The sequence below is a fragment of the Eptatretus burgeri genome, chromosome 14 (genome assembly GCF_056783735.1).
Source record: "Eptatretus burgeri isolate ZD-2024b chromosome 14, Ebu_testis_v1, whole genome shotgun sequence".
Lineage (NCBI taxonomy): Eukaryota > Metazoa > Chordata > Myxini > Myxiniformes > Myxinidae > Eptatretus > Eptatretus burgeri.
The window spans coordinates 65,471,273-65,492,489 of NC_140974.1; the positions used below are offsets into that span (position 1 = coordinate 65,471,273).

Here is a 21,217-nt window from a genome sequence, read left to right on the forward strand (position 1 = left end):
TATCAAGTGTTCTTTTTATTTTGACATTCCCCCAGGGGCCTATTTCTATTCTCTTCTTGATTCTAACGGTGTGGAGGAATTTTATCCTCAGTGTCTATTCCTTTTTTAACCTTTTAATTTTGGTCTTTTATAAATTTTTAATAAATCTGTTCTTATCAGTTTAGTTGTTATTTATTGTTGTGAATGAATGGTGGTTTTTTTATTTTGTTGTTGTTATAATTTTTTTTTCTTCTTCCTCTCGGTACAGTGTGTGGACGTCCAATTCCGGGAACTGTTTCATGAATTATTGCGAATCTTTTTCTTTTGTGTATGATTCTACTTTTTGGAATACAGATACCCGATGGAAGAGGACGGACGGAGGCCGGGTCGGCGAGGTGAAGGTGCTGCTCGAGATGTGGAGACGTTCCCCTGCGAGTACTGCGGTAAAAACCTAGCGACGCTCGCGGGGTGGCGTCGACACATCGCCCGCATGCACCGGGTGGTCGCCGCGGAGGCTAACGCCTCCGTCGGCCCCCAGACCCAGGTATTTCTGTACCCGCTTCCCGACCGGTGGCCTTGTTCACTGTGCCGTGAGACTTTTTTTTAATTTTCAGACCCTACAACGACATCTAAAGCGGTTTCACGCTGAGACCGCTTTTATTTCAGTTTTTAGATGCTCGAGGTGCGACCTGGAATACGATACGGCAAGGAAGGCGGCGAACCATTTCCAAATCCACCGGAAAGAGGACAGAGTTCGCCCCTCCGTTGCCGGTATCGCTGGGCCTTCGGGTAATCGACTGCCGAGACGACGGCTGGCTGAGACTAGCGCTGATTCTAGACAGGTGCCCCAAGTTACTACAAAGGATGCACCGGGTCCGGTCGTCCCGGCCGAGAGCTATGGCTCTGACGACGGGGCGGCCGGCCCGCGTATTGTAAATATGAGTGGAATCGGTGGTAGCAGGCGGCGGTCGTTCCGGAGGTCCTGGTCACCAGTTTTGGGTTGCCCCTCTGGAGGGCAGGCTGATCTGATTCTGGAATCTAGCCGGGTCTTAGAGCCCCTTGTGGGTGTCCCCCTATTGGAACAACAATTAGTTGCCTGCAGTGAGTCTCCGGTGCTGCCCATCACCGAGGGTTCCCCTGTCGGGGTTATCCCCCGATGTGACGAGGAAACATCCCGGGTTCTTGACTGCTTGGTATCAGCTATTCTTGAGGCCCCCGAGGGGCCTGCTTTCGAGGAGGCTTGTGACAGTTTTTTGCGGGTGGCGGGTGCTGGGGCTGGGGGGGGCTGAGCGGTCGTGTGGAGAGGGTGGGGGGCCGCGGTGGGGCGGGGGGGGCTTGAGCCCGCGGGTACGACTGAGGTTGCGGCTCCGCCCGCTTCGGTTGCCGACCGGTCTCGGGTTCCCCCGCCCCGGCGCGACGCTCCCCCGGCTCCACGGCCTGTCTCCCCTCCCCCAGGTGTTGATGCTGGCCCTAGCTTTCCTGAGTATTGGGTTGGTCAGTTGAGGAACGCGGTGTTGTGGGAGGAGTTTGAAAAGGTCTGCGATGCGTTTGCCAATGCCCTGGTTGACCGTTGCCGACCGCGGCGTGGTGGACGCGGTGCAGACGCCCCCACGCACCCAAGTCGTCCCCGACCTGACCGTCCCGGTATGGCGGGTGCTTCCGGGCTGAGGTATGACCCCCAGGAGGCCAGTCGCCTTCAGAAGCTGTACAGGCACAGCAGAAAGCGTGCCTTTAGGGTGGTCCTCGGGAAAGCTGAGGATAGATATTCTGGTGGGAGGGAACCCGTGGAGGCTTTTTTCTCCCGGGTGTTCTCCGCCAAGAATGTCGACCCAGCGGTCATTTCCCGGAAGTTCTCCAAACATGTGTCATCCACTGACGAGGCTCGTGCGGAGGGGGCAGCGTTAAGTGCGCCCGTTGGTCAGAGAGAGATCTCTGCCCGACTTGGGCGCATGAGTAACTCTGCCCCGGGACCGGACCGTGTTGAGTACCAGCACCTGAAGCGAATGGATGGGGCGTGTCGTGTGACATTGGAAATTTTTAACCGATGTCTGCGCTCGCTCCGTATCCCCGCTTCATGGAAGCAGGCCACCACGGTCCTGATCCACAAGAAAGGGGACACCGGGGACCCAGAAAATTTTCGGCCGATTGCCCTCCAGAGTTGCCTCTATAAACTGTTTATGGCGGTTCTGGCTGATCGGCTTCGCAGCTGGGCGCTCCGGCATTCAATGCTGAGCGAGGCCCAGAAGTGCTCTCGGCCCAGTGAAGGCTGCTTCGAGCACTCCTTTTTGCTAAACACCATAATGAAGGACGCCAGGCGGAATCAGAAGAATATTTTTGTTGCCTGGCTGGACCTTCGGAATGCGTTTGGGAGTGTTCCACATGGAGCTATTTTTGCCGCACTGGACACGATGGGCGCGTCTGCGGAGCTGATCGACCTGCTTCGAGATGTTTACACTGGTGCCTCCACTACCTTTAATACGGACGATGGCCCGACTAGCGAGGTCCCTATATTGTCAGGGGTGAAGCAGGGATGCCCCATATCACCGATCCTGTTCAACCTCACGATCGAATTGATTGTGCGTGCGGTGCAGGCTTCTGCTGCGGCCGGAGGTCACGGCGTCAAAATTCATGGGCAACCGGTGTCTATATTGGCATATGCTGATGACCTGGTTGTCCTGAGTAGGACCAGGGAGGGTCTTTCGACCCTTCTTGACGTGGCCTCCGTTAATGCTGATGTGTTGCAGCTGGAGTTTAAGCCCGCTAAGTGTGCCTCTCTGTCACTTTTCTGTCATGGGGGGGTCAGGGTCGGTGATGTGTTATTCTCGATTCAGAATATTCAGTCGAACCATGCCAGCTCTGAGTAGCGAGGAGCATTATCGCTACCTCGGGACCCCCATCGGTGTGTATAGAGATGATGAGGACGTCTGCTCATTGGTTACCAACATGATGGCGGACGTCCTCAAAATTAAACAATCATTGCTAGCACCATGGCAAAAGTTGGATGCGATTCAGACCTTTGTCCAGCCCTGCCTCTCTTTCGCATTGCGCGCGGGAGAGACGACCAAGAAACAAGTTAATAGGCTGGTATCTGCGGTGGTCAGTGCGGCGAAGGAGATCTGCCAGCTTCCGGTCCGCGCTTCTAATAATTATATTTTCGCGGGCCGGGACGTTGGTGGATTAGGGCTTCAACACCCGGGGTCGGAGGCAGACATCCAAACTGTCGTTCAGACGGTGCGGATGCTGTCCTCCAGTGACCTTTCCTTACGCGGCATTGCCACGCAGCAGCTCTTGTCGGTCGTCCACCGGACGATCCGCTGTGTTCCCGTTGAGTTGGACGTGGATAAGTTCCTGTCTGGCTCGATGGAAGGGCCATTGGCGAACTCCGGGTACAGCGGCCAAATTTCCACGCTCTGGTCTCGGGTGAGGTCCGCGACGCGGCGGTTGAATGTGACTGTCCGTCGTGCCCTCTCAGGGGAGCCCGTTGTGACCCTGGGCCATTCCCGAGAGTGCAGCTCTAAAGACGTGTGTTCTGCACTTCGGGAGTGGACCAGGGAGAAGTTTGCACAGCAGTTGCTCGGCCTCCCGGACCAGGGAAAGGTGGCCGCTGCACTGAAAACGGATAAGTTTGCCAACGGTTCCTCATGGATTCGCAGTGGTTCGTTTATGCGCTTCTGTGATTGGAGGTTTGTGCATCGGGCAAGGCTGAACTGTGTCCCGACTAATGCTGTGACCCATCGGTGGAATCCCGCTGCCCCCCAGGGGTGTCGGCGGTGTTGCTATCCCCGGGAGACTCTGGCTCACATTGTTGACCATTGTCCCCCGGGTATGGTACCCATTCGCCGCCGTCACAACATGATCCAGAGTCGCCTGGTCAAGGCCATTCGTCATGGGGACGTATATGTAGATCAACATGTTCCCGGTGATCCCTCCCCACATGAAAGACCAGACATCACTGTGGTGGAGGGAAATAAAATCACAATTGTTGACATTGCTGTCCCCTTTGACAATGGTTCCGATGCCCTTGCCACTTGCGCAGTTGCAAAGAGGGAAAAGTATGAAGGACTGCGTAAAGCATTGGTGGCTAAGGGCAAGGATGTCCAGGTGCTTGGGTTCATAGTGGGGGCACTGGGATCGTGGTTCCCTGGAAATGAGTCGGCCCTGAACCGGTTGGGAATCTCCCGGTCTTACCGGAAGCTGATGCGTCGGCTTTGTTGTATTGATGCCATAAAGGGATCCCGGGATATTTATATTGAGCACATGTCGGGCCATCGTCAGTATGAAGAGGTTTGAGGTTGGGACTTCCCTATTTCCCTTCCTCCCCTCCTTCCTTCCCCCCCCCCTTTTTTTTTTTTTTTTTAAATTTATTTATTTATTTATTTATTTTTTGTATGGTGTGCATGGTTTCTATGTTTGTCTAAGTGAATGGATCTTGCCAAACGGACGAGAAGCGCAAATTTCCATTTTTGGACTGGTCCCCTTTCTTTTTATGGCTTGGTGCCCTTAATTGGTCCTTGGGGGTTGTGTTCTTTTTATTTTGACATCCCCCCAGGGGCCTATTTCTATTCTCTTCTTGATTCTAACGGTGTGGAGGAATTTTATCCTCAGTGTCTATTCCTTTTTTAACCTTTTAATTTTGGTCTTTTATAAATTTTTAATAAATCTGTTCTTATTGGTTTAATAACCAATATGTCTCACATTGTGGGACTTCTCAATTAAACATATTTTTGTTTGGAGGAGTCAGATTACGAGCTTGCTCTGTCTGTTCCACGCATTGTCCTGGTATTGCATTATCTCCAGGATCAGTGCACCTCTTATAGAAACAAAGAAAAGAACGAACAGGTTTTGTTTAAAATTGAATCAAAAAGCTTTATCAGGAAAAGCAACCATCCTGACCTCATTCTCAATTTTTCATGTTTCAGTGGACGTTTAAGATCCCATGGTGTCCTTCGCTAAGAATAAGCGAGCTTTCGCCAGCACCCTGAGCCAATTGCAAATTCCTGCCCTCATTGCCTAATCCAGTATTTCATTTAATCATATTGTTTTACCAATTGTTCTAATTTTCATCACAAGTTCGTTTCCTGTATTTATCCGAAACGTCATTTCCTGCATTAGCTTGTTCCTCTTATAACTCATGAAGCTTTGAAATGGAAATAGCCCCAAAAGTAAAAGGATAAAACTTAATATGCAAACTTCATAATACTAGTACGTGCGTGGCCGCGCGTGCAAAAAAAAAAAAAAATCTTTCAAACCGCGAGCCAGAAACAACAACCACACAGGCCGTTCCTTCGCTCTCGCGTGCCCGTACGTGCGTGGCCATGGGTGCAAAAAAAAAACTTTCAAACCGCGAACCAGAAGCAACAACCACACAGGTCGTTCCTTTGCTCTTGTACGCTCGTACATGCGTGGCCGTACGTGCAAAAAAAACAACTTTCAAACCACATGCCAGAAACAACAACCACATAGGCTGTTCCATCGCTCTCGCGTGGCCATACGTGCAATAATTTTTTTTTTCAAACAACCACACAGGCCATTCCTCCGCTCTCTTAAACGACGACTGGATTGGGTCATTGTGTTTATCTATAAATGTGCATAAGAAATCGAGAAATTATTATAATACAGTGTCATCACTATCCGGAAGTCCGTACGCTGTAACCTGTAATGGGGAACGCGGCTGGGGATCTCTTCTCCAACGGCCACGCCTACGCAGCACCGTGTCCTGTCATTGGTTTGGTAAATAAATGGCCATAACTTGAGAACCACTTGTCCGATAAATATCAAACCTTGAAAAAGCACATACTCAGGTCCCCAACAATATAGCTGGCAAGTTTCAATTAGATCGGTCCAGTGGTTGTCGAGAAACAGCGGTCACAGACAGTGTAACCACTCCTCATTTTCATACATGCCAAGGTGAGCCAATGAAAAAAGCCAAGAATTCACAAGGTTTCGGAAAAGCGATGATAATAGAAAACCGATACGCCAAGAAAACCTATCCAAAACCAAGACGCCAAGGTGAACAACGAATAGCCAAGATCTTGTGAAAAAAGCCAAGGAATGGTCACACTGGTCACACACACACACACACACACACACACACACACACACACACACACACACACACACACACACACACACACACACACACACACACACACACACACACACACACACACACACACACACACACAAACAAACACACACAAATATTGCTGGAATTATAGATGGACTAGTGCATGCCCGTAGGTGCGTGCCTGCACTTGCACACAAACAACCAAAAAAACTTTCAAGCCGCGTGCCAGAAACAACAACCACACAGGCCATTCCTTCGCTCTCGCGTGCCCGTATGTGCGTGGCTGTACGTGCAAAAAAAAAAACTTTCAAACCGCGAGCCAGAAACAACAACCACAAAGGCCGTTACTTCGCTCTCGCGTTCTCGCGTCAACCACACTGCCACACACAGAGTTAATTAAAATCAAGTTTACCTCCCCGTCTTTGCTTGCCATGACATTCACTGCCATGTAACCGGCACGGCCCGTGACGTCATCATCGGCCAGTCGCCGTTCCTTCGCTCTCGTAAACGACGACTGGATTGGGGCATTGTGTTTATCTATAAATGCGCATAGGAAATCGATAAATTATTAGAATACAGGAAGTCAATTAAATTTTTGTCTCCTACTTGCTTATTTTCAATCGTAAGTTATCGCGTGTTTAAAATTTACTTCCCGGTTAGGAGCATACCGGTTCACTCTGATGTTACCGAAATTTATACACCATCTAATATGAAAACGATCATAACTTGGGGCATTGTATTTATCTATAAATGCGCATAAAATTAGAGAAATTATGTGAATACACGGTCATCATTATCCGGAAGTCCGTACGTTGTAACCCGTAATGGGGAATGCGGCTGAGGTTCTCTTCCCCTATTGGCCATGCCTACGCAGCAATGGGTCCTGTCATTGGTTGGTAAATAAATGGCCGTAACTTGGGAACCACTTGTCCGATTAATATTGTTACGGATCCGGGGTGGTGGGATTCTCACCCGACTCTTGGCGCCACCCTCACCACCGCCGTCTCCGGGGTTTATAACGCCGGCCAGCTCGGCACAGGTCTCGGGTCACGCGTCTTCAATCGCGATACCAACGTAATCCTGGACCTTACCAGTTGGGAAAATAGATCCCGGTTACAGACTGGTTTTGTCAAATGCGGAGCGTTTTATGCCAGTCTGTAACCATTTTGGTTTTATATACCAACTGAACGGATCGCTCCTCGATGCGACACGAATTAATCCATAGAGGCAACTTCATACGAGTCAACCAGATTTATTGGGGAACATTGGGGAACACAGCACAAGCAAAACATTCACGACAATGTTTTAATTAATCTATAACCCGATCTTAACAAGGGAACTACGGATTACGGGTTTTGAGGGGGTCTCTTCTAAGATATGCCTTATACAACACGTGCAGACAAAGACAGACAGACAGACAGCATGCATGCAAGACAGAGTACTTGGGGATGTTTCATGGACGAGAGGAAAGTGTCAAAAGCCTGAATGCAGCTCGTCACAAGACGATGTCCACGGATTCGAGCCCCAAACTCGAACACGCCGCATGGCGAAATGGAGGCTTCGTACTCTTGCTCCCGGCAGCGCCCGCGCACGCAGCCTCGGCACGTTCAAACCCCATGAGGTCGACTGCAACAGACCGTCAGATCGATGATGGGTTTCAGCTGATTTCTCTCAAGGTCCAGCATACAAGTCCAGGCCTGGCCTGTTCACCAGACAAGGCCAAATCGGGGTGCCGGGCTCCAGCAGACTGGGTCCATGGGATTCCAAAACGTCGTCGAGCCGTGAGGTGAGTCGGGACAGTTGGAGGCTCCGTCGTTAGACGCAGGTTGAACGCGTCGATCACCTCCTCTCGAAGCCGACTCCAGACTCACACCGCAGCCAGGTCCTCTCAGTTATTTTCCACATTTTCCTTTCCTTCTCACCTCGAAGCCCGAGGACGCTTCAAAACCGACCGTTCAACTCCGTCCTCTGTTTCTTCCTCTTCTTTTCTTCTTGGGATCTCTTCCCCATCGGCCACGCCTACGCAGCAACGTGTCTTGTCATTGGTTTGGTAAATAAATGGCAATAACATGGGAACCACTTGTCCATTTAATATCAAATCTTGAAAAGGCACATGCTCAGGTCCCCACCAATACACGTGGCAAGTTTCAATTAGATTGGACCAGTGGTTGTCGAGAAACAGCGGTCACACAGACACACACAGAGATTGCTGGAATTATAGATAGATAACTCACAATGCTTTCTCTATAACAACTAATTATTTTGTAAAAATGACGTTTCCGGGTTAAAAAACAATATTTTTTATTTAAACTCCCCACTGAAGCCACGCAGGGTGTTCTCATTGACCCTCATTTTCGGGATTGTTTGAAGTTATCGCTTCTCGGCCTCTCAAGGCTAAGATCAAGTGTAGTATCTGTTCTTATTGGTTTAATAACCAATATGTCTCACATCGTGGGACTAATGTATTAAACATATTTTTGTTTGGAGGAGTCAGATTACGAGCTTGCTCTGTCTGTTCCACGCATTGTCCTGGTATTGCATTATCTCCAGGATCAGTGCACCTCTTATTATAAACAAAGAAAAGAACGAACAGGTTTTGTTTAAAATTGAATCAAAAAGCTTTATCAGGAAAAGCAACCATCCTGACCCCATTTTCAATTAATTATCTTCCCCTGTCTCCCTCTTCACCCCCACCTTCTGAATACTTCCCCCTCACATCCTCTCAAATCTTCCCCCACACCCTACACTTTCACCACCATCTCAGATCGTCCTCAATCCTAAACCACGATCCCACATACTCTTCTTCACATCACCTGCCAAATCTCTCCTCCTTCCAATTTTCCAGTTTCCATCTTGTCCATCCCACACCTGCTTTTTGTGCGTTTCGTGTCCTGTTTTTGTCCATGACGTCCTGTTCCTTTCAGTGCACTCGGTGTTCCATGAGCCTCGACGATGACCACAATAAAGTAACCGAATAAGTCTGCAGTCTGCATCATTGGTTCGGGGCCACAGCTGTGTCTCCCTTCCAGTGCACTGGTACTCATTTCAGCGACCCCAGAAGGATGACATGCTGAGTCAACCTCATTTGGGGTTAATTCAATGGCAAACAGGGCTCCAACTCAAGACCTCAAAGACCCCAAGCCAGCCACCCTAACCACTAATCCAATACCAGGCAGTCCAGAGTGAAGGATATCTGTCTTTTCTCTCCCTCTCTCTCTCTCTCTGGACCTTTAATTTTCCCATGTGACCCTTAATTGAGATCAAACATGAGAGGAGGTTGGCTTTAAATGTTGGCGGGAGGGGTGGGATCTCGGGGGGGGGGGGTGGTATTTTGTGACAAATTGCAATTTCTACTTTTAGGAAATTGTGTTTTCTCTCTGGAATTTAAATTCGGTGTTCAAAAGTTCGAGGTGAAGTGACTGATCAGAGCTTTTCATTGCAACCACAACACATGTTTGAATACTTTCAACTCCTTGTACAAACTCGTTGCTTCCCTTGACTGACATTTTGGTCCTTCCCACTGTCATGGCGTGTGAAGGTGGCAATTTTAAAGGACATGAGGAACTGCCAAGAATTGATTGGTAAAGAGAAGGTGAACAAATGATTGTGATATTTCAGGAGAAAGCTCGTGTGGGACAATAAGCTCGAATTGGAGTTTTCAAGCGGATTGTTCATACACGTTTACACTGAGATTTATCTATTAACTCACCATTGTCATTAAGGAGTTAAATTCTGAGGATGCTCTGTCTGCTGAATGTGTTGCTCATGGACTGGCAGGAGAGCCAAGAGGTATACACACTGGTCTCCCAGCTGTCGAGCCTGCGTTTGAATGATGACCCAGATACAAACTGCCATTCTGGTGCTTCACATGAAGGGCGAGGCATCAATGTGTGCACCGTTCATCGGAAGGGGGTGAAGAGGGAGGACCTGTCTGCCAGGACTGGTCATTGGTCGACATTAAAGATCCTTGGGAGTCTTTCATGAGGAGGGGGTGAGTTATCTCCATCACCCTCAACAAATTGCTGCCTCATTCCGTGGAGCATCCTTTGCATCGGAGTAGCAAACCTTCCAGGATTGCTTGTCGACTCGACGTGATATGCCCCAGAGCTCCACCATGAACATGGGCTCGAACTAATGATTATTTTCTTATTTACGAATGAATACAACAAGTCGCTTCACTGACGGGAAAGAGAGAAAGAGAGGATGTGCGGAGTGAAGGGAGGGAGAGGAGGGGGGGAGGATTCCAGCAGATGTGACGTCCAGCTGAACGTACATCCGAGGGATGACACACACATTGATGAATCACCCTGCCTGTGATGACAGTTTATCGCCGAGTTGGGATTCAAACCCAGGCGACACAGCTTCGAGTGAGCATGCATCCTTGTCGGCTATGCTGCCGTGACTTGGCGATTCATTGCTTTATAAAACTGAAAGGATCCGAGCAGCAGTTTGACTCCTAAAAAAAAAGAAATAAAAAATAAAAAATATTTAATTTGGCCAATTAGCACATTCTATGATAATCTTTCCTCTCCTCGCCCTCCAGCGATTTGTGTGGTGGAGGAGGGGGGTTGGGAGGAGAGAAAAAAGGTGCATGGGGAAGGGGGAGGCATCATGGGGGGGAGTAAACATGAGGTGGGTGGGGAGGAAACATGAGGGGGGGATGGGAAGGCAGTATGAGGGAAGGAAATGCAAAAGCAGTTTGAGGGGAGGAAGTGGGAAGGCAGCATACCAAGGTGATAAAACTCGCCCAAACAGCGTTTTCTTTCCAACTGCCTTGTTCGTTATAAAACCGGGCGGTGGCATTTAAAAATCAAAACCAATGTTGTCTATTTGGTAACGGCTTAACGCGTTGCAGTCCCCCCCCCCCCCCACGCATTCCTCCAGCCTCCTCGTGGTCCATGCTAAATGTGCACGCACACCAGCAATTTACTCAACCTTTCACTCGCACACCTGCATGGATTTCCCCACACCCACACTGCACGGATTCTTGCACACCCACACTGCACGGATTTCCACACACCCACACTGCACGGATTTCCACACACCCACACTGCACGGATTTCCACACACCCACACTGCACGGATTTCCACACAACCACACTGCACGGATTCCCCCACACCCACACTGCACGGATTCCCCCACACCCACACTGCACGGATTTCCCCACACCCACACTGCACGGATTCCTGCACACCCACACTGCACGGATTTCCACACACCCACACTGCACGGATTTCCCCACACCCACACTGCACGGATTTCCACACACCCAAACTGCACGGATTCCCCCACACCCACACTGCACGGATTTCCCCACACCCACACTGCACGGATTTCCCCACACCCACACTGCACGGATTTCCCCACAACCACACTTCACGGATTCCACCACACCCTCACTGCACGGATTCCCCCTCACCCACAATGCACGGATTCCCCCACACACACACTGCACGGATTCCCCCACACCCACACTGCACGGATTCCCCCACACCCACACTGCACGGATTCCCCCACACCCACACTGCACGGATTCCCCCACACCCACACTGCACGGATTTCCCCACACTGCACGGATTCCCTCACACCCACACTGCTTGGATTCCCTCACACCCACACTGCACGGATTTCCCCACACCCACACTGCACGGATTTCCCCACACTGCACGGATTCCCCACACCCACACTTTGTCAGGGAATATTATCAAAAATCTGGCAAATCTGGGTACAAATTCCTTACCAAGAAATTTCTTCACCAATGTGTTTGTGAGGGCGTCCACTAACACATTACAAAAAGTTGAAATTCAACTCCCCTCGGGGAACCCGTGACAGGGGTCAACAGGGGTCACTGACCTTTTTTAAGATCAATTTTTTCTTATATTTACATTCTGGGTCACAGTATCTGACAGGAAGCATCGAAATTATTCAAAGTAGGCTCATTTTAAAGCTAAGAACATATCTGACATGGTGATACCTAAAACAAATCAATATGTTAAAAAGTTTACACAATTTTGAGCAAAAAAAACATAATTTTTGGGGTAAAAATTAACTTTTCTGGTCTACTATTCGTCTTCTAGGTAGATACCCCTTCGTTTCGTTTTTCTGAAAGTTTCCAGCAGACTGCCCAAGATATGCAGCCTTAATGTATTAAAAGTAAAACATTCTGGTATTTATAAAATTGAAATTATGAAAGGTCACTCACCTTTACTGTTTTCCCTTGTTGTCACATAAATTGTAATAACCGTTACAGGTATTTTTCTTTTGTTACCCTAATTTTTTAACCCTCGGTTTTTCCTTTGTAGGGCAGTATGGACGTAGACATTATTCATGCACCTCCGCTCAATTGCTTCATCTGTGAAGGCCCGGAGACGCCAGCTCAGAAGCTCGCACAGGCAACTCCTAAAGGCTACCCTACTCTGTTGGCGTATGCAGAAGCGGTTGGACTTGCCCTCAAGTGGTTGGAGGAGAACAATCCCTTCGACCACGATCGAGACAAGCATTTGCTTGTATCCTTCTCAACAGGATTCACAAGCACTGCAGATGACACAGTCAATGCTGAGAGAGCGGCGGAAGTAGGGAGGGAGATGCAGATAAAGCTGGACGGAAAGTCAGTGACATCGACCATCCAGGTGAAGTTCAAGGTACAGGCCCTGTCATCGCTCAGAAAGATTCCCAAGGTCAATGAGAATAAGATTCACTTAAACTCGCTCAAGTTGTTCAACCGACTGATAATTTTCGCCCAACGGCATATGACAGTCGAGACAAGCTTAAAGTATGAGCTGACTCCCTTCCCCTTGTCCTTGTTCAGCAACAAAGATCAGAAAATGAACAAGGCGAACAAGGCAGGCTTTTCCAAGACTAGCCTGAAGGAGTTCACCGATCCCCTTGACCTCACTGACCAAGCCTGCTCCAGTCTGGTGGTTGATGGCAGATGGCTTCTCTACATGGTAATGTGGGAACAAGGTCAGACTTGGAAGGAGATTGCTGACAGTTACCTGAGCTATGTGCAGTGTCTCGGCCGTCGGTCTCAGAAGATCACTGTGATCTCCGATGGCAATAACAGCTCGCCAAAAGATCACGACCACATCCGGCGTACCAAGAACTCCTGCTCTGATCTACAGATTCGACTGGATATGATATATTTGACACCAAAGGCAAAGTTCATGGAGAACACTCATAACAAGAGTGAGCTCATCCATCTCCTCTCTTCAACATTCCGGAAATGTCAGATCACCGTGGAGCAGTGTGACAATGATGATGACACTTCAATTGTGAGAGCAGCACTGGCTGCTGCTACAGATGACTCTGTTGAGGTCAGTAAAATTTTGTGTAGGTATTTTACTTACATTAACTACATTCCTTTTGATTTGTTTCTGTGTTGATAAAACAAAACAAAAAAACCTTGACATTGGCACATATAAAACTAATTAACTGAGTTAAATAAAAAAGAAGAGGCAATGTTATTTTTTTTAAATTTGACAAATCCAAATGTTGTGCTGCACTGGGCATCAGTAAACACATGATCGTCATTTTTGTAACGTCACTTGTATTTTGATGTGCCACATTGTTACGAAAGTGCATTTATCCTCAGAAAAGAAGAGTAGCATAGTTAAATAACTTTTCAATTGTTAAGTTCACCGTGTTTGCAAAATTCAAGACGCTTTGCTCATATCTTATTCTATTTTCAGGTGCGGGCGGAAGACGCGGACGTGCTGATAATGCTGGTACACCATAGCTCAAGCACCAACCATCCACTCTTCTTAACCAAATCGAAGGGCTCTTACGATGTCAGGAGGATCCGAGAAGCTCTCTCTGAAAGACAGAGGCGGTACCTGCTCTTTACTCATGCCTTCACCAGTTGTGATACGGTTTCTGCAATCGGGGGCCACGGGAAAACGACTCTATTTGACAGGTTTTGTGCAGGGGACATTGATGAACATACGGACATCTTCCTTGACGTACGGGCTACTAAGGACGTGCTGATCAGGGCCGGTATTGCGATTTTCCAGCACATTTACCATGAACCAGGTACTACGTTGGGTGCAATTCGATACAACATGTTCTCGCGGAAGGTGGCGGCCGGGCTGATCAAACCAGAGACTCTGCCTCCAACAGAGGGTGCAGCTGCACAGCATTCTCTCCGTGCCTATCTCCAAACCCGGGACTGGATGCTGCTGCAGAGCATGTCTTTGGACCCCAGTGACTATGGATGGATGGTAGGGGTTCGTGGTTACGAGCCAGATCCAACAGTAGACCCCATGGCTCCTGAGGAGCTGCTCCGGTTCACGACTTGCAATTGTGCTGGAGATTGCAGCAACCGGCAGTGCAACTGCAAGTAGAATGGTGTCAAGTGTATCTCAGCATGCAGAAGTTGTAAAGGCATTACATGTATGAACTGTATCCCTGATGATGTAGAGTCTGGAGAAGACTCAGACATCGACTCCTGAGGTATTTGACATTGTGGAGCAGTATCGATTTAAACCCTTACACAAAAGCGGACGAACCGACGGTAAATCGATTCCGGATTCCCAGTAACGGTTATTACAATTTATGTTACAATAAGGGAAAACAGTAAAGGTCAGTGACCTTTCATAATTTCAATTTTATAAATACCAGAATGTTTTACTTTTAATACATTAAGGCTGCATATCTTGGGCAGTCTGCTGGAAACTTTCAGAAAAACGAAACGAAGGGGAATCTACCTTGAAGAGGAATTGTAGACCAGAAAAGTTAATATTTACCCAAAAAATTATATTTTTTTGTTCAAAATTGTGCAAACTTTTTAACATATTGATTTGTTTTAGGTATCACCATGTCAGATATGTTCTTAGCTTTAAATGAGCCTACTTTGAATAATTTCGATGCTTCCTGTCGGATACTGTGACCCAGAATGGAAATACAAGAAAATTTTATCTTAAAAAAGGTCAGTGACCCCTGTTGACCCCTGTCACGGGTTCCCCGAGGGGAGTTGAATTTAAACTTTTTCAAATGTGTTAGTGGACGCCCTCACAAACACATTGGTGAAGAAATTTCTTGGTAAGGAATTTGTTCCCAGATTTTTGCAATATTCCCTGACTAACTGCACGGATTTCCCCACACCATGCCGCAGCATTACCTCCTCCACAGCGCCACACACCACGGGCCCAGGTTCGAGTTCAGACCGCGAACGCACGAAACCCACGCACCGCACACATGTAACTAAGAACAGACACGCACACGCCCCACAATCCCCACACGCCCCACAATCCCCACACGCCCCACAATCCCCACACGCCCCACAATCCCCACACGCCCCACAATCCCCACACGCCCCACAATCCCCACACGCCCCACAATCCCCACACGCCCCACAGTCCCCACAGTCCCCACAGTCCCCACACGCCCCACAATCCCCACAGTCCCTACACGGCCCACAATGCCCACACGCCACACAATCCCCACAATCCCCACACGCCCCACAATCCCCACACGCCCCACAATCCCCACACGCCCCACACTCCCCACACGCCCCACACGCACCACACTCCCCACAATCCCTACACGCCCCACACGCCCCACAATCCCCACACTCCCCACAATCCCTCCACGCCCCACAATCCCCACATGCACCACACTCCCCACACGCACCACACTCCCCACACGCCCCACACTCCCCACGCGCACCACACTCCCCATAATCCCAACACGCACCACAATCCCCACAATCCCCACACGCACCACAATCCCCACAATCCCCACACGTCCCACAATCCCCACAATCCCCACACGCCCCACTGAGAGTTATTTGTTCCTATTTCCACCACTTCCACGTGTGTTGTCTCCACACCTCTTCACTTGCAGCAACAAAAAGTTCCTCTTCGCTTGAAGCAACCAAGACTATTGATATAATAGTATATTTATGTTGATATAATAAGTATACAGTATTTATATCGATATTTTGTGATGAAAGAAAATCTCCAAAACGGAAACGGAAAACCACGAATGTAATTTCCGGAAAACAAATAAACGACCCGTGTGGACTGTGCCGTCATGGATTATAAAAACAGGTTATTAAACACGAGGTTTCACTCAGTGAAGTTACATTTTCTGCACATTCCATAATCTTTGCTTCACTCAATATAATCGTCTAAAGAGTAGAAATAATTAAGTTTATTTCTTTGCTTGAATAAATACACTAAGTTATATAAATCGCTAATTTGTTAAAATTTTTGATTTCACTCCAGATTTTGACTGATTTTTGTTCACCAGATCCGATTTTAAAATCCGATATAATATTTTGATTATATACTTTAATTCGTCCGTGAGAGTCGATGGTGTTTCCAAATCGAGGTGAAATGAAGACGAGAGAAGAACCTTCAGAGTGTCGGCTTTATTCCATTTGATTGAAGCCGCTTCTACGGGCACATCAGGGGACACAGGCGCAGCAAGGAGTACATAAGCAGTAAGGTATACACGTGCAACTAATCACCGCAAAATAAATCAGTATAAGCCCGGAGTCCGATATACTCTCAATTCTCACCATTCAACGAGCACCAAGTGAACCGCCGCCGTAAACGACAATGCCCCTGGGACAATCACCCCGACCGAGCGGAACCTCAGCTTTATCTCTTCCGTGCTCGAGCCGTGCAACATGTGATCACACGTCACGACCTTCAATTCACCACATTCTCCCCGTCTTTAAAATGTAACTAGAGGCCCAACTAACGCACCATGATTACTTCAGCGCTATAGGAGTATACATTTCAAGCAACGCGAACTATCTAAACTACAGAAGCATACATGCCAAGCAGTGAGGATTATTTTGAGTTGTAGGAGCATGGTAATGAGCATCGATATATTATGTAACGAGCATATAGGAGCATGAGCATTGAGGATGCCGATAATCCCCTTTACAGATCGAGTCGGCGAGGGGGTATTATTCGTCGACCTCTCCGGGAGTAGATGGCAGTTTCACTTGAGGGAGGCTTCCGATCCTCTTGGTGAGCCTCAACTCGTGCCGGAGATGACTCCCCGATCGCTCTCGGGTGGAACGCGGCAGCTCCGTCGTCACCCTTCTCAGGTGGAGTCCCTGGGGGGGGGGGGGGAACACCTGGGGAGGGGATGTCAGAGGGAGGAGTGCCAGAAGGTGGTGTACCTGCGGGAGGAGTACCTGAGGGAGCCAAATGGCGAACCGACACAGTGGTCTCCCTGCCATCCGGGAGCCTGACATGAGCATACTCTGGATTAGTATCGATGAGTTCGACCTCTTCCACCATGGGTTCATACTTGCTTTGTCGTACCGGGCGTTTCATGAACACTGTTCCGGGATGGGTTTGCCAGTTGGGCACCGATTGGCCGTCAACATAACGTCGTTGGTGAGTAAACATTCGTTCGTGAGGAGTTGCATTGGTGGACGTGCAGAGCAAAGAGCGTATGGAATTCAGAGCGTCGAGAAGGGTAACCTCCCACCGCTCGGGGCCCAGTCCTCTTGATTTCAACGCCAGAGTTACGGCTTTCCAAATAACTCCATTATATCGTTCCACCTGCCCATTACCCTGTGGGTTGTAACCCGTCGTTCGACTAGTAGCTATGCCGTGCTCTAATAGGAATTGTTTTAGCCCGGCCGACATGAAACACGGCCCTCTGTCTGAATGTATGTACGAAGGTTTCCCAAACATAGCGAAGAGGTCAGACAGACATTTCACGACAGTGCCCGAGGTCATATCCGAGCACGGAAATGCGAAAGGGAACCTTGAATATTCATCAACAACAGTGAATATGTATCTGTTGTCTGTCTCGGTCGGCAGGGGCCCTTTGAAGTCAATGTTTAGTCTCTCGAAGGGAGAAGTGGCCTTGATCAATCTGCCAGAAGCCGCGCCATAGAATCTGGGTTTTAGTTCAGCACAAACAGGGCATGAAGCATTCATTTGTTTAATATCTTCAATAGAATAGGGAAGGTTTTGTCTGCGCACGAAATGTGCCATTCTGGTTACCCCCGGGTGGCACAGAGACACATGGAGGTCTTGCAAAGCCCGACTGATTGTCGCCGAACAGTAGACCCGAGAGAAGGTGTCTGCAGCAGGGTTTTCCCTCCCGGGCCGGTAGACTATGTCGTAACTATAGCAAGCTTGGTCTATCCGCCATCTCATAATTTTTTCATTCTTAATTTTCCCGTTATTTTTCGCATCAAACATGAATGCCACAGATCGTTGGTCCGTAACGAGCGTGAAGTGGTTTCCCAGTAAATAATGTCTCCATTTACGCAGGGCTTCGACAATGGCGTACGCTTCCTTCTCTATTGCCAAGTGTCTCTGCTCACTTCCAGAGAGAGTTCTCGAGAAGAACGCGACGGGCCGCCCAGACTGATTAAGCGTAGCAGCTATCGCGTGATCAGAAGCATCTGTTTCCACCACGAAGGGCACCGAGCTATCGATCGATAAAACCACGGAATTACTGATATCATCTTTGAGGCTGTGGAAAGCTGTTACAACAGCGGCATCTGGTGGAAAGTTTTTGCAATGCACTAGGGGATGTATTTTCTCGGAGTATTGCGAAATCCATCTTGCATAGTAAGCGAACATGCCGATCACCCGGCGCATTGTCTGCAGGTCCTGAGGTGGGGGTAGCTCACGAAGTGGGCGCAATCGTTCAGGATCAGGCTTAATCGTGCCGTCGGCTATCGTGTAGCCGAAAAGGTCAATTGACCTTGCCGAGAATACGCATTTCTCGTAGTTGAGGGTCAGATTATATTTTCTAGCAATGCTCAAGAATCTGTCCAGATTCATGTCATGTTCCCCCTGATCCCTACCGCACACTGTGACATTGTCCACGTAAACAAAAGTGTCTTTGAGGTTTTCTTCTGAGATGATGTCGTCCATAACCCGTTGGAAGCAAGCTACTCCATTCGTGACACCGAACAGAATCCTCCTGAATTGGTAGAGGCGTCTACCTGCCTGGAATGCGGTGGAAGGTTTGTCTTCCTCTCGGATGGGAATTTGATGATAGGCGCTTCGCAAATCGATGGTGCTGAATATCTTATAATTGGCCACGCGTTCGACCATCTCGTCTATGCGCGGCAAAGGGTAGGCGTCGAGTTGGGTGAAACGATTGACCGTTTGGGAATAATCGACAACCATTCGTTTCTTATGATTCTGATTGGCGGTGACCAACACCTGTGCACGCCATGGCGAATCGCTCGGTTCTATAATTCCTTCTTCCAGTAATCGCTTGGTCTCTGAAGTGATGAAGTTCATATCAGCAGTGGTATATCGCCGCGATTTGATCGCTATCGGTTTACAGACCGGCGACAAGTTAGCAAATAGCTGGGGGGACGTTACCTCTGCGGTGGTCAAAGCATTTAAAATTAGACGAGGTTTGCTTCCTCCAAAGGGTATTTCGACGCTCGTGTGCTGCTTGAGGACATTATGACCCAGAATTACGTCTGCGCATAAATCACGAAGCACCAGTACCCTTACATCCCGATGCGTGTACCCTTTTACGTCCAATTCAACATTGCAGTACCCTCGTACGCGGGACTGTAGTGATGTGGCGGCCATGCATACCGTATTGTCTGTCGGGTGGATCTTCCATTTCCTGCCCTTCACTAGCGAGCTGTTGACGAAACTTTCAGAGCTACCGGTATCAATCAGTGCCTCAGCCATATGCCCGTTAATTCGTACGTTGATGATAGCCTTGGATAGATTCCCCGGTGAGGCTGCAGTTAGTTTCTTTTGCGAGTAGAGAGCCGCAGAAGTGGGTTTATTTCTCCTTAGAGTAGATTTACATACCCTGGCATAATGCCCTTTCTTGTCACAATTCATGCATGTGGCATCTCTGGCGGAACATTTGTGGCGAGGGTGTCTTTTGTACCCACAAAAGAAGCATTTACCAACCGGAGCAGTTGCTGAGGAGTTTGACGTGGTCTGGGTATCCGGCTCCTCGGGTTTTTCTCCATCCCCTGTGTCAGGCTGTGTCTGTGTCTGTGGGGTTCCTTGAGTTTCCACCGTAGCAGCGTTCATTAGCAGCATCAGAGTCCAAAATGACTCAGATTGCTGCTGAGCCGTATCCATCGCTCGAGCCTGATCGACTACCTTTTCAAGAGTGGGTTGCCCTTTCTCTAGTAAGCGTTGCTGTATGTGGGCTGATCTGAGTCCTTGGATAAATGCCTCCCGGGTCGCTTCATTTCGGTGTTCCTCGGCGTTTACGGCCCGGAAGCTGCCGTCTTTTCCCAGCTGTTTCAGAGCTTGCAGGAACTGATCGATTGTCTCCCCGGCTCCTTGCTTGCGTGTGTTGAGAAGATGTCGTATGTATACCTCGTTCTTGCGCTTCACGTAGAGCGCCTGCAGCACGTCGATCGCTGCTTCGTAGGTGTCACACTCCGAGAAGAGCCTGTACACGCTGGGCGAGACATGATTCACGAGGGCGGCCAATTTGTCAGCTCCCTCTTCGATGATGGTCAGATAGTGTGAGAAGGAACGGAACCAATGCGACCATTTCATTTCTGAGTCAGTCGCGTTTGGGTCTGCGTCGAACCTCTCTGGTTTGTCGATCTTGTCCATCGTTGGTTGAGAGAGCCGAGAAAACCAAATGGAATAAATTGAAATGAAAACGAGAGATGAACCTTCAGAGTGTCGGCTTTATTCCATTTGATTGGAGCCGCTTCTACGGGCACACCAGGGAATACAGGTGCAGCAAGGAGTACATAAGCAGTAAGGTATACACGTGCAACTAATCACCGCAAAATAAATCAGTATAAGCCCGGAGTCCGATATACTCTCAATTCTCACCATTCAACGAGCACCAAGTGAACCGCCGCCGTAAAACGACAATGCCCCTGGGACAATCACCCCCGACCGAGCCGAACCTCAGCTTTATCTCTTCCGTGCTCGAGCCGTGCAACATGTGATCACACGTCACGACCTTCAATTCACCACACGAGGCATGTTTGAATTGGCCGAACAAAATGGCGAATTAGGACCCCCATCGAGCGTGAGCGAGGAGTCCGAGGGTGTCCAAGGATACGCCTGATGAGAAAGGAGATAATTCAGGTCGTTAATTATCTTCAACAGGGGTGTGTTAATGAACCCATAAACCAAATTTTCAGTCGTGCACTTTCTTGGAGTTTTATTAGTTTGCATGCAAAGTTTCAGGCTGTTATGTTTCATAGTTTTGGAGTTATGGAGGACACACAC

General features: G+C 48.7%; 1 protein-coding gene, 1 non-coding gene and 1 pseudogene across 2 annotated transcripts; all 3 read left to right on the forward strand.

Annotated features, from left to right (window-relative positions):
* The first annotated feature begins 56 nt into the window (after nt 1-56).
* LOC147013456 (uncharacterized) lies at nt 57-15,352 on the forward strand. Its single transcript, XM_085855296.1, has 3 exons — nt 57-523; nt 12,350-13,360; nt 13,736-15,352. Exons 1-3 carry the CDS (start codon nt 341-343, stop codon nt 14,384-14,386), a joined length of 1,845 nt encoding a protein of 614 aa, XP_085711422.1. The 5' UTR covers nt 57-340; the 3' UTR covers nt 14,387-15,352.
* On the forward strand, nt 4,616-4,792 carry LOC147013457 (U2 spliceosomal RNA; annotated as a pseudogene).
* Nucleotides 8,419-8,612, forward strand: LOC147013458 (U2 spliceosomal RNA). Its single transcript, XR_015051437.1, has one exon. It is a non-coding gene; the product is annotated as a U2 spliceosomal RNA (small nuclear RNA).
* Nucleotides 15,353-21,217: the final 5,865 nt, after the last annotated feature.

Coding starts and splice junctions, on each gene's coding strand:
- LOC147013456 (XM_085855296.1), top strand. CDS start 341: ATGGAAGAGGACGGACGGAGGCCGGGTCGGCGAGGTGAAGGTGCTGCT. Junction 524..12,349: donor CCGTCGGCCCCCAGACCCAG/GTATTTCTGTAC, acceptor TTTCCTTTGTAG/GGCAGTATGGACGTAGACAT. Junction 13,361..13,735: donor CTACAGATGACTCTGTTGAG/GTCAGTAAAATT, acceptor TTCTATTTTCAG/GTGCGGGCGGAAGACGCGGA.